This window comes from Centruroides vittatus, unplaced genomic scaffold (genome assembly GCF_030686945.1).
Source record: "Centruroides vittatus isolate TY-2023 unplaced genomic scaffold, ASM3068694v2 contig_2186, whole genome shotgun sequence".
Taxonomy (NCBI): domain Eukaryota; kingdom Metazoa; phylum Arthropoda; class Arachnida; order Scorpiones; family Buthidae; genus Centruroides; species Centruroides vittatus.
In genome coordinates this window covers 6135-21144 of record NW_027121365.1, presented here as the reverse complement: position 1 = coordinate 21144, position 15010 = coordinate 6135, and the positions used below count along the sequence as shown (strand labels likewise).

General features: G+C 29.7%; 1 protein-coding gene across 1 annotated transcript; it reads left to right on the top strand.

Annotated features, from left to right (window-relative positions):
• The first annotated feature begins 2548 nt into the window (after positions 1–2548).
• Positions 2549–12277, top strand: LOC136970801 (TWiK family of potassium channels protein 18). The gene is made up of 3 exons (XM_067265255.1): positions 2549–3242; positions 10588–10808; positions 11663–12277. Exons 1-3 carry the CDS (start codon positions 2567–2569, stop codon positions 12275–12277), a joined length of 1512 nt encoding a protein of 503 aa, XP_067121356.1. The 5' UTR covers positions 2549–2566.
• Positions 12278–15010: the final 2733 nt, after the last annotated feature.

The window sequence follows — 15010 nt, the reverse complement described above, 5'->3', positions numbered from 1 at the left end:
ATTCTTATCCTAAAAACTACAAAATAAATAATTTTTCAGTAAATCTCAGAAAATTCGTGTCTTTCCTGAACGCCCTCGTCGAAAATAATAGAGGCATTCACGAAATGATACGTTATTCTCTTCCAAAATGATATAATTGGCACTAAATATGTAATTAATCATCAAATTTATTGAAATAATTCGAAATATACTTACTAGAAGCAAGAATAAAGGAAACATATTATATAATAATGTATGTTATTGTAAGAGGCACGCTTCAAGGGCGAGTTTTATACGAAATTTACTCGTGTCTGTTGCAAAAATGGCTCTTATTATTAGAGTTAAAAACTTTTATTGTCACCGAGTAGGAACCATTTCAAAGAACTAGAAACCTATTTATAGATATGGAGGTGAACGAACTGATCCTAAATACGAGGCTTAAATGTATAGAGAGTGAGGCCAAATTACTTTACAACAGTTAATGCTAGATGAGGGATGATTTTTCTTTCGTTGCATCATCGTATCAACAAAAATATTCCGAATTTAGTTTATAGAATGGTTTAGAATTACATCTTTGACGTGGAGAAGCAAGCGCGAAAGAAAAAAACATAAGAGAAAAAGATTCTGCAAGTAAAATCCATAGAAGTCCTTTAAATATTGGAATTAAAAGGGGGGAATATATATATATATATAATGATTAATTTTAAATAGATAAAGAATAGAAAAAAAAGCAAAAATAATAATAATAAATGATTCTAAAATTCAATTTAGATAAGAAAAACTCCATGATAACACGCAAAGGAAATATTTATATAATTAAATTGTAAGCGTAAACAAAATTTTAATTATTATTTTATTATTATTTTCTTTTAAAATGGGTCGATACGGATATAAAAGTAGAAGACCACAAACTTTAATTAAGTTTTTACGGTGTACAAGAACATTAATCTCCAAACATAATTAAGTTACTCTTTAAAATGATTTTTATTAAGTAACATCAAGGAGGAGGAGGGGAAAAAAACAAAGGAAAAGAAAGTTGACCTTCTTAGAATTTTATTTTATAAAGAAGGAGAAAAACAAAGAGTTGAAAGAATTAACAAATGTTTTCTTGGCAACCATTCTTACTAAAAAAAACAATGAACGTTCACTCTACTTGATACACTTCTGTGAAGGTTAATTAATACCTTAAAGTTAAAAGCACTGAGTAAAATATTTCCTGCTAAAACCTTGAATCTTTTAATAATATTTCTTCCTAAAAACTTAAAAAATATATTTAAAACTTTTAAAGATAATTGAAGTTCAAAGAAGTTAATTTCAAGGGATCATTAAAGACCACAAAAAAAAATAATAATAAATAAAATAAAATAAAATACTCACTGACGATTTTAGCATTTATAACGTTGCTTTTTAATTAAACTTTTAAAGATATTTATTTAAAATATTTATTAATTTATTTTATTTTTATTTATTTCTAAGTTATAAGTAAGTTCATCCGCAACATCTCTTGGATGTGGATGGTGTTGCATCTCTTGTTTTAGATAAGCATACAGAAATACATTGCACTGTTAAATAAATAAAGAAATAAAGATAAATATAGTAAATGTTAAAGAATATTTTAATTTTTTTTAAATTTTATTTTTTATTCAATGATAATTTATAAGAGATGCAACATCATCCATATCCAAGAGATGCGCTGGATGAACGTAATTGTAACTTGAAAATAAATAAATAAATAAATAAACTTAATTAAAATCTAAAAACTTTATTTATTAATATTTATATTCTTTAACTTTTTATTATATTTAAGAATATAATTTTATATAATAATATTTCACTTAAGTCACATAAAATTTCATGAAATAATTGAAGATATATTTGATAAATTTAATACAATTTAAATGAATTATAAAGCTTAATTATATATTTAGAAAATTTGACATTTTCTACGAATCTACCTCACTCTATATTTAGATAACTCGCACTACATTAGAATATTACAGAAAAATAATTTCTCACTTATAAATTAAACAATTTATATATTGGGGTTCTTCGACCTATTTCCCAGTGAGTCATTGTGATTCACTTATAGAAATATCGATCACAGATGAGGTATAAAGGCTTTACAGCACCCCACAACACTACAAATAATTCGTTTCTAGCATCACATCTTACTAGAGAAACGTACAGGTGAATATTTTAAATACGTAAGTACGAATTTTTAATGAAGTTTCTGTGTTTTAGTGTGATACTAGAGTCGAAAATACCGTATAAACACGTTATAAATTTTAATATTTCTCACTCAAACACTACAGGAAATCTTCATCTTTATAAAACTGTATAAAATTATAACTTAAATTAATTAATAGAAATCCGTATTTTAAAATAAGCGATACGTTTCAATTACTAAAATTGTAGAACACGACGAAGAGACAAAAAAATAAACACAACCCCTCCTGACTCATGAAATATAATAATCGTAAGATTTGTCATTTCTCGTTTCAGTTTTCTGAAATTTTTGTTTTTTTCTTGCTTCCCTTCCTTCAACTTTCTCCTCCTCTTCACTATTCTGACGTCATAGAAAGCGGTGATGCTAATTTTGAGAAATCCCAACAAACCAGGGAGGCGTTGTGTGAGTTGGCACGTGGATCTAAATGTATCGCTGGCAAAGGGATGCTCTAACATCAGACGTTCACTACCACCGTCAACGGACTCGGTAGAGCATTTCTACTGCAGCAGCAATCGCGATAACAAGATGGGAAGCCCAACAGGAACCCTTTTGAGACCACCGTCCTATCATCCTGTCATAGACTGGATGCCAGCGGATGGTCACCCACAATATTACGTTATAAATCCTATGCACGTGGTCACACTCAGGGACAAAAGTAGGACCTTTGCTGTACGTTGTGTAGAGAAGATTAAGGCAATATCAGAAAAGTGGTTCACTCATATTCTATTGCTGATATTCTTAATCGGTTACGCGTGTTTGGGTGCTGTGATATTCAAAGCCCTTGAAGCCCCTTTGGAGAATAGAGAAAGGATTAGTTTGAGCAGGATCAGGGAGCTTATCATTCACGATATGTGGATTTTGCACAGCAGAAATGTGAGCCTTAATACTTGGAACAGTGAAGTCACTCATAAGATGATCGCTTACGAAGAGCAGGTGTACGAGGCTTTCCAGAATAAGATTTCTATCGATCCTGAGCAACCTCAATGGACTTTTTGGGGTGCCATGTTTTATTGTTGCACTGTTTTTACTACTATAGGTAAGTTTGTTCATTTTATAAGCTAATTAGTGCAATAATTAATTGTTATTTATACAGTAAATTCCCCAAATTAACAGTAAATTATGTTTACCAAGACAAAGATATGTTTACCACTTCGCTTGAAAACACTTCTAGAAAGCAAATTCTATAAATAATTCGTGAATTATTATTAGGAAATTCTTTAAAAGTATATATATTTTAAGGGTTTAAACTATAGAAATTTTAGAAATTAATTGAATTTTATTCATAAAAGTGAGAAGATTTAATGGCAATTGATTGTAAATCGAGCATAATAAATACAAGAAATCTTTAATTTTTTAGTTTATTTTTTAAAAAAATGTATATTTAAAATGTAAAAAAGTAAATTATCAAGTAAAAAGGTATAATTTTTTAAATTAAAAACTAAAAAAATGCTGTTATTTATTCAGTAATTACGACAATTAACAGTAATTTTAACAATGCATTTCACGGTTAGAAGAGCGTAAATCAGTTGAAATTAATTAAAAAATAAAGTAAAATTTTACATAATTCGAATGTTTACCCATAAAATAAACATTACTGTTTATGTTTTAACAAAAAATATTTATAATAAACACCCATTTACTATTTCTCGGGGTGTTAAGCCAAGAATTGATATTTATGTTATTTTGGTTGAACAAACGAACAGACTTAAGTTTAAAATCCTAAGTTATTACTACGAGGGCCTTCTGTACTAAATCATAATTGATTTAAAACCACGAGGCCTTAATTTGCAGATTAAGGCCCTCATCTTAAACCACATTTTAATCTCTGAAGAAGGTTTCCCTCATAGAGTGAGGCTCTAAGCTATATTTGTATACAGTAAGGCCTCTATTACATGCAAGGGCCTTCTCCTCTACCAAACTATAATTAATTTAAAAACACGAGGCCTTAATCTATAGAGTAAGGCCCTCCTCACAAGCTTTATTTAAAGCTGTAGATCGAATCCTCCCTCTTAGAGTAAGGCCCTAAGATGTAGACTTACTTGTGTGTAAATTGCTATTGAACACCCACAAAATTAACATGAAACAGAAAGTTAAAGGTATATAGAACAAGCTGAACACTCTTTTTCGCAATTTCACTTATATTCAGGAATAATTTCATGGTATAATTGTGCCATAGTGGAGACATGTTGAAGGTTAACTTTAAATGTTCGAAACACACGTCTGATGCCAAGAAGTGTGTCTGTAGTGCCAACTGTATCGTTTTACACCAGCTATTCATTAAACCTAGATTTATTAAACATAATTTCTTTGATTTTAAACTGATAAAACAATATATAAATGATGCCAGTGATTGATCGCCCTGACACCATGATTTAGATTATTTTTGTTTAAGAGCCGAAACAGAAACAATAATACGACATTTTTGTTATTTCAGTTGTCTTATTTTGGTGTTCTCGGTGGAATTTTGAGTAAATTAAGTAGTTTATTTCACTATTTTTCTTTGGTTTCAAGCAGCAAGAGGTTTACTTACTTCACTTCAAGCAGCAAGAAGTGGGGATGTACTCTTTCACATAGAAGTGTTACCTATGTTAATGCCACTTTTGACAAGTTAAAAAACAAAAATAAAACTTTATAAATAGTTCACGGATGATAGAGAACGAAGCATAATTAAAGAACATAAGGAAGTGGGATGGAGCCAAAACATTTGCAATTGGAGCAATTAGAAGAAAACTGAAAGAGCTCTAGACTTTGTTTGGCACAAATATCTTACTTTTAAGCATAAAAACATGATAATTTGTTTTAAAAATTTATAAAATATACCGAAATTTCCTGAAAAAATTAACGATTTTTTAATGATTTTAGCGAGGTGAAGCTTAACAAATCTGTGCCAAACAAAGTCTAGACACCTCTCAATTGCTCCAATTGCAGCAATACTTGAAGTATAGGAGCAACGGTAGCGAAATTTCACTTTATGAAGTAGTAAACTTGTAGAAATAAAAACATAAAATTAAAATGGAACCACCCTCAGAAATTTATCAACATGAAAACCGTGACGAAGTGTGTGAATCATATTGTATTTTTATCTAAATTACGTCACGTACAGGAATAGTAACTGAGTGTCCTCGATTTTTTTTGGGGGGGGAGGTACTATTTTTATGAAATATCGAAAAAATAATAGAATTATAACCAAAAATTTACTTAAATTTTGAATTTTATCGAGTAAATACATTGATTGTTGTAGTATTGAGGAAGATGAAGAGCAGAAGGAGCATACGACACAACCCATTATATAACGTTGCAGTGTTACCTCAAGTGATGCAAAACCTCTTGTAAAATAATTTTATTTCGCGTATCATCACTCGATTTTTTTTATTATTTGAAAGCAGTAGACTTTTAAGCACCCCTCTTCAGTCAAATTAATGGTGTTTGAGAAGAAACAGCGTTACAATGATGAAAAAATAGGAGAAACATGGAGTAGGGTGATAGATCACTTGTTTTTTTTTTTTTTTTTGGTTGAATTAACGTAAAATTTAGCAATATATATATACGAATTTCTGCTTTATTTATAAACAAAACATTAATGTTATTTAATATTTTACGTCTAAAATCCTCAATTTAATCCAGAATTATAATTTTTCTACATTAATTCGCTGATTTGACAGGAAAGTTTGAAACAAATTTAGTTGCATAAGCTCGAGGATTTGCGATTTAAATTTAGATGTTTATAACTACAATAAAACTTTCGACATGTAGCGGTTTTAATTTATTACCAAAGCAAATGTTGGGTATGAGAAGATTATAAGCGATCTCACGAAGAGTTTTTCTACCCTCCTGCTGTACACTTATTAGTTTTTTTTTTTTTTTTTTTAAGCCATAAAATTCGAATAAAAATCTAAGTATATAAAGATTTTACGAGAGAAAATTAGCTATTTTGAATGTCTAAATTACACTTGATTCTTTGTTTCATGTTATTCTTGGATCGCTAGTAAGAAAAGGGTTGAGTGACACATCTATGCCATTGCTCTTTACTTATAAGTGTATTTACTCCGCTTAATTAAAGCTTAAAAAATTAATTAATTAATAATATAATTTAGGAAAAGTAATGAGGATATAAAAAAGAAATAAGTGTTAATTTTGTTTCTTTAATTTTTGAATTTTTTCGTAATAAACAAAACAGTAAAATAAGACGAAGAGTATAGGCAAATTACTGTATTTTTCGTGCGGGTTATATGCCGATTTCTAACTGGAATTCCGAATTAGTGCGGGTTATACACAACTACTTCCCATTTTATTAATTTTATAGTTTATAATTATTGTTTATAACTGTAATTTTTCCTTTAAATGTAGAGATTTAGAGATAACAAATGTATGAACAGATTTATTCTCCATTTTTCTTTTACTCCTACGTCTTCCTATGAAGGATTTCCTCCTCAATTACTTCTGATTTTTCACATTTTTCTGTTTAAATTATTTTAAATTACAAAAATACACGTTTAATAAAACAAAACACGGACTATTTCCTATCATCCATCTTGAAAATGCAATCATCTTTAAAGTTTTCCCACGAATCATCCACTATAGAATCTTAAGAATTATTAATTACAACAATTTTCACATTCATTCAAGCATAATTTCTATGATTTTCACTAAAAAATGGCTCATATATTACAGATAAGTTTAATAAAGCCACGACGACTGGACATAGGTTTAAGTAAATTTTCTTTATTCCTTGTATAAGAATACATCTGGAATATATTTAGAATAGTTTCTAACATATTTTGGCATTGCAGTTGAGGGATTTGACTTCTGAAATCTTTAAAGAAATTCTCTAGAAAAACAAAAAAAAAAGAAGAGAAGGGAGAGAAAAGTAGATATCCTGTTTTGTATTGGTAGTTAAATATAGACCAAGTCACCTTGCACTTGGAAGTGGCTCATGCAATAGACTATTGTAGAATTATGTACGTTAATGAACTTCACGGCTGTCATTTTCTTCATAATCTAATTTAACATCCACATTACTTCCAGAAAATTTCAAATTAGCCCGTTCTTTTGCAACAACACAAGAGCGAAATTTACCGAAAAGAAGTACGGGAGAAGAAGCGCCATTTCTGCTTCTTAAAATATATTTTTCTATCGTAATTTATGTTTAAAATGTTAAATATTTATTATTTACGTAATTATAAATGCATTAATGTTAAATTCTCCGGCTAAAATTTGTTTCTTCAGTTGTTAATTCTGTTCAAGTCGTGCTATGTTTGAAGCCGTGTGTGTGTGTGTTATTGTTACGATAGACGGGGTTATAACTTTAAAATTTACTATTTCTAAAATTAATATTTCTTTTTAAAAAGCCAACAAAAGGGACCGATGTTTATTTTTGGATGGCTTGACATCAAAAATCCATATTTATTCTCGAGGGAACAGACCCGAGTGATGAGTCACGTTCGTGTTTCAACGTCGACTCGACAGCAGAATATGTTAGTTAGACCTTACTTTTTCCCCATAGGGAATTTACGGAAAGGTCAAGGTTATTTCTATAAATATTATTATTGTTATTATTGGTTAAAAATATTTAAAAATTTATTATTTTAATAGAGGATCTACCTTCTTAAACGTTAGACTAAATAGCGAGAAATTACGAAAGATTAGAGGACAGTTGGAAACTCTCTTGTTGGAATTGTATGTAAATTCTTGTAAAGATTTTATGCTAAATTTGGTAATTTACAAAATATTTCAATCATTTTTTAAAATTTAATTAAATAGAAATATTATTTTCGGTTGAGAACTCGTAGAACAGGTAAAAGAATCACACTAGAAGGACTTATTACGTCTATAATATAATATATAGAAGGCTCTAATGTATAGTATTTATATAGGAGGCTCTAAACTATAATATATAGGAGTATATAAGCTATAATATCCCAATAAAAATAACTTAAAGGCATTAACATCATTGTTACATTGTTAATGTTGTCTACTGTTATTCATATACAACATGGTTTTCTAGTACGTATTTATAGAAAATTAACAATTGAAATTTATGTTTTCCTGAAAAAGAAACGAGAAATAATGAATATAAAATATATATTTTACTCGATAACTAATTTATAAAGTAAAAAAACACAATAGAAATGGCACGTTTCTATGAGATAATCCGATATCTTGTTTATTGTTGATTGGAGCAACCATAGCCGCGCTCCGACTAAAATAACTCTTCCGAAATATAAAAATAACTCGACTTAACAGAAATAAATAGCGAAATGAAAAAAAAGAAAATCTGGCCGTGTATTTTCTAAGATAAATAGAAATTTAATTGAGAAACAAGTAAAGATTTCTGTAAGGTAAACATAAGGAATATATTCGAGCTCCCTGTGTTAAATTCGAGCATCTGATAACGAAGAAAGCTTTAAAAAATGTATATATTTGTTTAAAATATTGACAAATGAAGAATTAAGTAATAATATTTATGTTATTATTCTCATAAACATGAAAATAAATTCGAATTCAAGTTGAAAACAAACAAATATATTCAACTGTGTATTGGGAAACTAGAATATAAAATAAATCACTGATTAAAATAAATAATTTCTTATAAAATTATGCACTTTTACTTACCCAGCTTTTATATATATATATGTTTTGGACCCATAGTTACTTGAAAATACAAAATATACGAAGGTTTTTCCATAGGTATGGGTGGGAACACGATCTTCTTCACCCAATTTAAAGTTTAATAACTTGCGTGCCCTTCGTCAAAAATTTCTGAAATTTTGCAGTAAGGTTTGGATATTAGGAGGGTTGATACTGTTAAATTTTGGTGATTAAAGGTCAAGGGGGTGAGGAGATAGAGGGAATTACGTGTATTAAAGTTTTTATTCGTTATTAGCATTTATAATCTTTTATAAAACTCACAACAGATGGAGCCATACGCAATTTTAACATTCATGCCTGGAAACTTACGCAACTCGTTGCTGTTATTTGTATAAATAATCAAAATAAACTGCATTGCTAAGCCGAATTGTAGCGTGATAAATCAATTGAAACACGAAGTAATAGCATTATCATTCGACTTCTAATTTTGACTTTACGTCTTTTATTTTCGAAACAGTAAATTTTCCTTTCCTAACAAATTGTGTTTATCATTAGATTTGTCATCAAAACGGATAGGAGTTAGTAGTTTCTAATTTAAAAATAGCGAAAAAATCGTAAATTTTCTTCCAAATCTCCACCAGAATATACACTACCTCACACCATCAGTTTTATTAGAAAAATATATTTATAATTGATTTAAGTAACGCGATAACCTCAGTCGATATTTCCTCGACTCCCTCTGATGCCTCTTAAGGTGAAGGAATTACTTTCTATTATAAGAGAGGAAAAAGATCACCAGGAAGTGATGAAATTACCGCTGTACTAAGGAGTTCTTGTAGTCGCACGTGTGTAGTTTATCACCGCTATTTAAACAGTGGCAGTTTGTTAACTGTAACTTAATTCTGCCTTAAATAATGTGGTGATGTTTTAAAATACTGGCATTTTTATTTTATAAAACGTTTTCTAATTGGTGAGTGAAGCTGCGGACGTTTCATTGTCTTGTAAACGTCGCTCTGATTCATTATGGAAACTGTCACCTCTACACAATTTATATGGGATTTATGTAACTATAAACATATAATCGATTTTAATTAATAGTTAATTTAATAAAATTAAGCATTAAACAAATTGTAATTTAATTATAATGTCTATAATACAAGTTTATCTGGTCTTGTGGAAAGTGTCAGTAGGAGGCCTCTCTAAGTGTTCCTTACATTGCATTTCGTGTGTATTAAGGAAAAACTTTTAATTTTGCAATAATTTGTTTTAAAATATAATTTTTAATATATTAGGCTCCCAGACAAGTAATCATCTTCTTTTTTAGGCCTCTAAGAGGCCCTGTATAGGTACTGCAGTGCCATAGACTCACCGAGAAGAAGAATCTGTTGTAAGAAAACTGACTTATTTAGGAAAAACATTGTTAATTTTTACATTTTGTTTACAAGATTTACTTATAAATCTTGTAAAACACGGAATTTCATGCATTAAAGTGTGTGTTTTAATTAAATAAAACATTTTTTCGGTTGGATTTCTCACATTAAACAAACAACGATAATGCGTAGTAAAGCTGATGATTTATAAACTCTGAAGGATCAATCAGCCAAACCCTCGTTGCAAAGTAAATAAACTGAATTAGCACACGCTGTGCCATCAATCTTTCAATGTTTAGAAGGAAGAATATAGTCGAGGAATATCAAATTATGAGATTCTTAACTAGTGGGAGGCTTTAAACAAGTGTATATAATGATTACAATTACCTGATTAAATTAATTTATGTATTCCTTTTTTCACAGGTTATGGTAACATCGCACCAAGTACTAAAGGAGGAAGAGCAGTGACGATAGTTTATGCCTTTATTGGAATTCCATTTTTACTTATGGTGCTTGCAGATTTGGGTAAACTGTTCACACGTGCCATAAAATTAGTTTTCAAGTACATAAGAATGTTTTATCAAACGGGACAGATGAAGAAAGTGAGGAAAGTTGGAAGACGAGCAACTGCAGTGCCTGCCCAGGTAAAACTATATAACATTATACATATAATTTACTATAGAAAACACCTATTTAACTCCTGTATTATGTACAGAGAAGATTAAAATAAACATTTTATACATTAAAAATGTTAATACAGAGCTATAAAAACTGAATTATAAATAAAAATTTCTAACAGAGTGAGGTGAGAGTTTTATGTATAAATGGAGAAATGTACTGCTGACTCAAGTCATGATTCGAGAGAATTTCTACAGTTTTCCTTTTATTGTGAAATTTCTAACAAAGAATGAGAAAATTTTGGCAAGCTCGAAGTTATCTCTCAGTAACATGACGTTTTGTTTAGAGTAAAGTTGGCTTACAGGCAAGTGACAGGTTTATTTCTCAGAAAAGATGTGGCATTGGACTGAGATCAAGATCTCAAAACATATGTACTTATATTCCTTTGAAGATAATATAAACCAGATACGGATATTTTGGTTCTAGGTTAATATTTTTTAGAATTATATTGTTATCTCGCTGAAGAAAATACGCATATAACTATTTTATGTAGATTTACTTCAATTTCTACATCATCTTCAGTTTTTGACCCCTTAAAAATGATTGGTTTGGTTTTGTTTACGGGCGATCTACTAAGGGGGATGCCTCCTGTGATGTCTTTTAAAGGAAACTGGCCCCTATTTAGGTGTTAGAAACGTGAAGAAAACCCGAAAAACTCCACTCACCCGGCCCACTGGAAGGGGTGAACCCACAGTGTTGAGTAGTTTTATCTACTTAACACTGGTGGATTTGATGATGAAGTAGAAATTTGTATCATTTTTTTGCTGTTAAAACGTGTATTACAGGATGCTAAATACTTATATATATGTTTTTTTCCTAGTTGATGTTTGCATGGAGAGGAGGAATGCCTTCACCTTCTGTCCAATCGAAAAATTCTCCAGTGAATTTAGAAGGAGGAAAAGAAAATGAAACAGAAGAAGACATCGTTTCTTACGCTGAACCATTAGCACCTAGTTACTACGAAGTAGACGATGAATTTAATCTACCAGTAAGTTTAGCCATGGTGATATTAGTAGCATACATGATGTTGGGTGCATTTTTATTTACATTATGGGAAAATTGGACATTCTTCGAGGCATTTTACTTCGTATTCATATCGATGAGTACCATCGGTTTCGGTGACTATTCACCAGCTCATCCGAGATACATGATGGCGACATTTATCTACCTACTCTTCGGTTTGGCTTTAACATCAATGTGCATCAATGTCATCCAGGAAAAGTTATCGGCCACTTTCCAGAAAGCCAAATTACGTCTCGGTAACACATTCGGTTTGGATATAGCCAACATGATAGAGGAAGATTACGTTAAACCCGACATAACCGAGGTACACGGAAAGGATAAATCAAAATCCGAAAAGGAATCCCCACCGAAAAGTGACGTGGTAGCAAATGGTAAAACAAAATCGAAAGAAACAACAGAGAACAAAACTTGAAAAGTATTGTTCTCTGTTGTTTCTATCCTAAAATTCACAATTTATGTTAATTAATATAATTATTATCATTTTCGGTCTGTAAGTAGGCCACTTGGTCTACTATTTAGGCCTCTTGGTCTAGTGAGTAGGCCTCTTATACAAATGTTCTTTTTATTTCGGTTAATGTTACCTATGGTTTCAAAATGGCGGCTCGTCTCTGATTCAAGGAAACAGAAAAAAGAAAACTGTGGGGATGCACGTTTTAACCTAACCTAACCTATTCTAATAATTTGGTTGGTAATAATTATGGTAATTTATTAGAATAGGTTAGGTTAGAACTTGCGTCCCCCACTGTTGTCTGTCTTCTGTTTTCTTGAATCAGAGACGAGCCGCCATTTTGGAACCATAGGTAACATTAACCTTTTTTTCTATATGCTCAGAGAGCTTATTTTAAACACGTGTGACAGAATTTTACTATTTTAGTGTCCCTTTTTTTAATTCAAAAAGTGTCCAAAGTGGTAGATGTAGATATGTGAACGTGTGTGCAGCAGTTCATATCATATGTATAAAGTCCATTATAATTACTGTGATAAAGTTTGTGGTTGTGTATATGTTTTATTATCATACTTTTCAATTTTTTGTATGTCTTGATATATTTTTTGACTGCATTGCTGCATTGTTTATAAGTTTACAAAAGAAGAAGAAGAAGGAAAAAAAAAAAAAAAGAGTCTGTTAGATGTGGCATGAAAATGAAAAATGAAATGTAAAATTTAATTCAACGGGCTTGTATATCTTCACATATTTACATTTACACGCATAAAAATTTTTTAAATATTAATTCTTTTTTTTTATAAACAATATAAATCTTTGAATAAGAGCATCTTTAAACTTTAGACATGGCTTATTTTTAGATACGAATATTTACATAAGTTAAATTATGTCATAAATAATATATATAAATTAAAATAATAATAAATTATATATATATTTAAAAAAAACTGTGATAAATATGCAAAAGCACGAGACTTTCAAAGTCGCCATTTCTCTATTGTTGAAGACACAGAATATTTGTTTGTTTTTTTTTGTAATTTTATCTGACATTAAGTGGTTATAGTAGGCTTATATAGTAAATTAATTTCAAAAGAATTGATGTACACGTAGAAAAAAATCATATGGATTGTTTTATGTTTGTTATATATATATATATATATATATATAAATATATGCTCAATAAACTGTTTGCACCGATTGCCTTATGTAATTATAAACTGCCACTTTAAAAAGAAGGCATTAGCCTATATATTGTAATGTATGATGTGTTCATATTGGACCTCTTTTACAAGGAATAAAAAATATTTCATTATTAAGTTATTTTAAAAAAGTGTATTGTCTGTACCGGTTACTCGACGCCATGACACCTCGCGCCGTTTCAATTACAGAATTACTGTTTTTATTTAAAATTTATTTTATATATAAATATAATTCAAACAGTAAAAATAAGATAAAGAGAAGTAGTGTGATTTTTTTAAAAATAAAATAATGTAGTTTTCTAATCACACCAACTTTGGTGTTGGCGGTGTTACGTACGAAAGTGAAAGTGATGAGGAATGAATGGAACATATCCAGCTGCAATACAGATAACCCTTTGCGGCTGGTGTTCGTAAAAATTGGCATCCATCACCTCTTTTTTTATTATTTTTTTTAAATATTTGGAACGAAGGTTTGAATTTAGTTATGAATAACTTTGTTTGTTTGCAAACTTAATGTTTTTAAATGCAATTCTAATGGCATTGCACTGTTTTTCAAAGCTGGTGTGGTAAATTAGATTCGATGTGTGTGACAGTTAGTGAAGTTTTCCAGATACTTTAACGTAATCATACTTCAGAAAATATCTATATATATTGAAGTGTAAATTACACAAACTGTCATCATGTTTATAATCAAATATATTTAAAAAATATTTTTATCTATTATTATATTACCACATTCAGCTTAATAAGGTGTGTGGCTTCTTGTATAAGTACTGGATATTAATTATAGACATTCTAAAATCAAATCAAAGCAATTTTAATAAAGTACAGTAAAACCGTTCATCTCCCTGCAGGTCGCCATTTTTTCAGGAATGTTTCTGTTTTTTTTTTTTTTTTTTTTAAATGCGTACAAAACAACTTCTGAACAGCGCTCCTCTTCGAAGGAAACAGTGAATATAAGTAATTTTACATTTTATTGTAATTAATATGAACATTTTAAATTGTTATAATGTTTAGGTAGAATCGTATATTGTAGCAAAATCAGGGAAGAACCTGTACTTTGCTGTTTATAAGAATTTAATCTCTGATAACTCTTTTTGATTTTATATATAGTGTCTAATAGTATATTTAGTTACTTTTGTGAATTTAACTTGTTTATTTTGCAACCGTTGCTCAACTGTAACTATCAGTTGGAAGCTTCAGTTGACTGTAAGAAAATTCCATTCATTTTCTATAGTTTTTGGAATTGCATTATCACACTGTAACGTGTGTATATTTGTCTCTATTTAAAGCCTTTATTCCTCAAAAAAGTATATATTTTAGAATAAAAACCAATTATTTGAACGTTTACACCAAAATTACACGAATTGTTATCCGTTACAATTGGGAAATTTTATATAAAAAGTACTGAAATTATAACGTAACTGGAAGAAATCCAGTGTAACAACATTAAATAACAATCTTGTGAGTTGACATGCCAAGCCGAAAGAGTGTGCAAGGACAA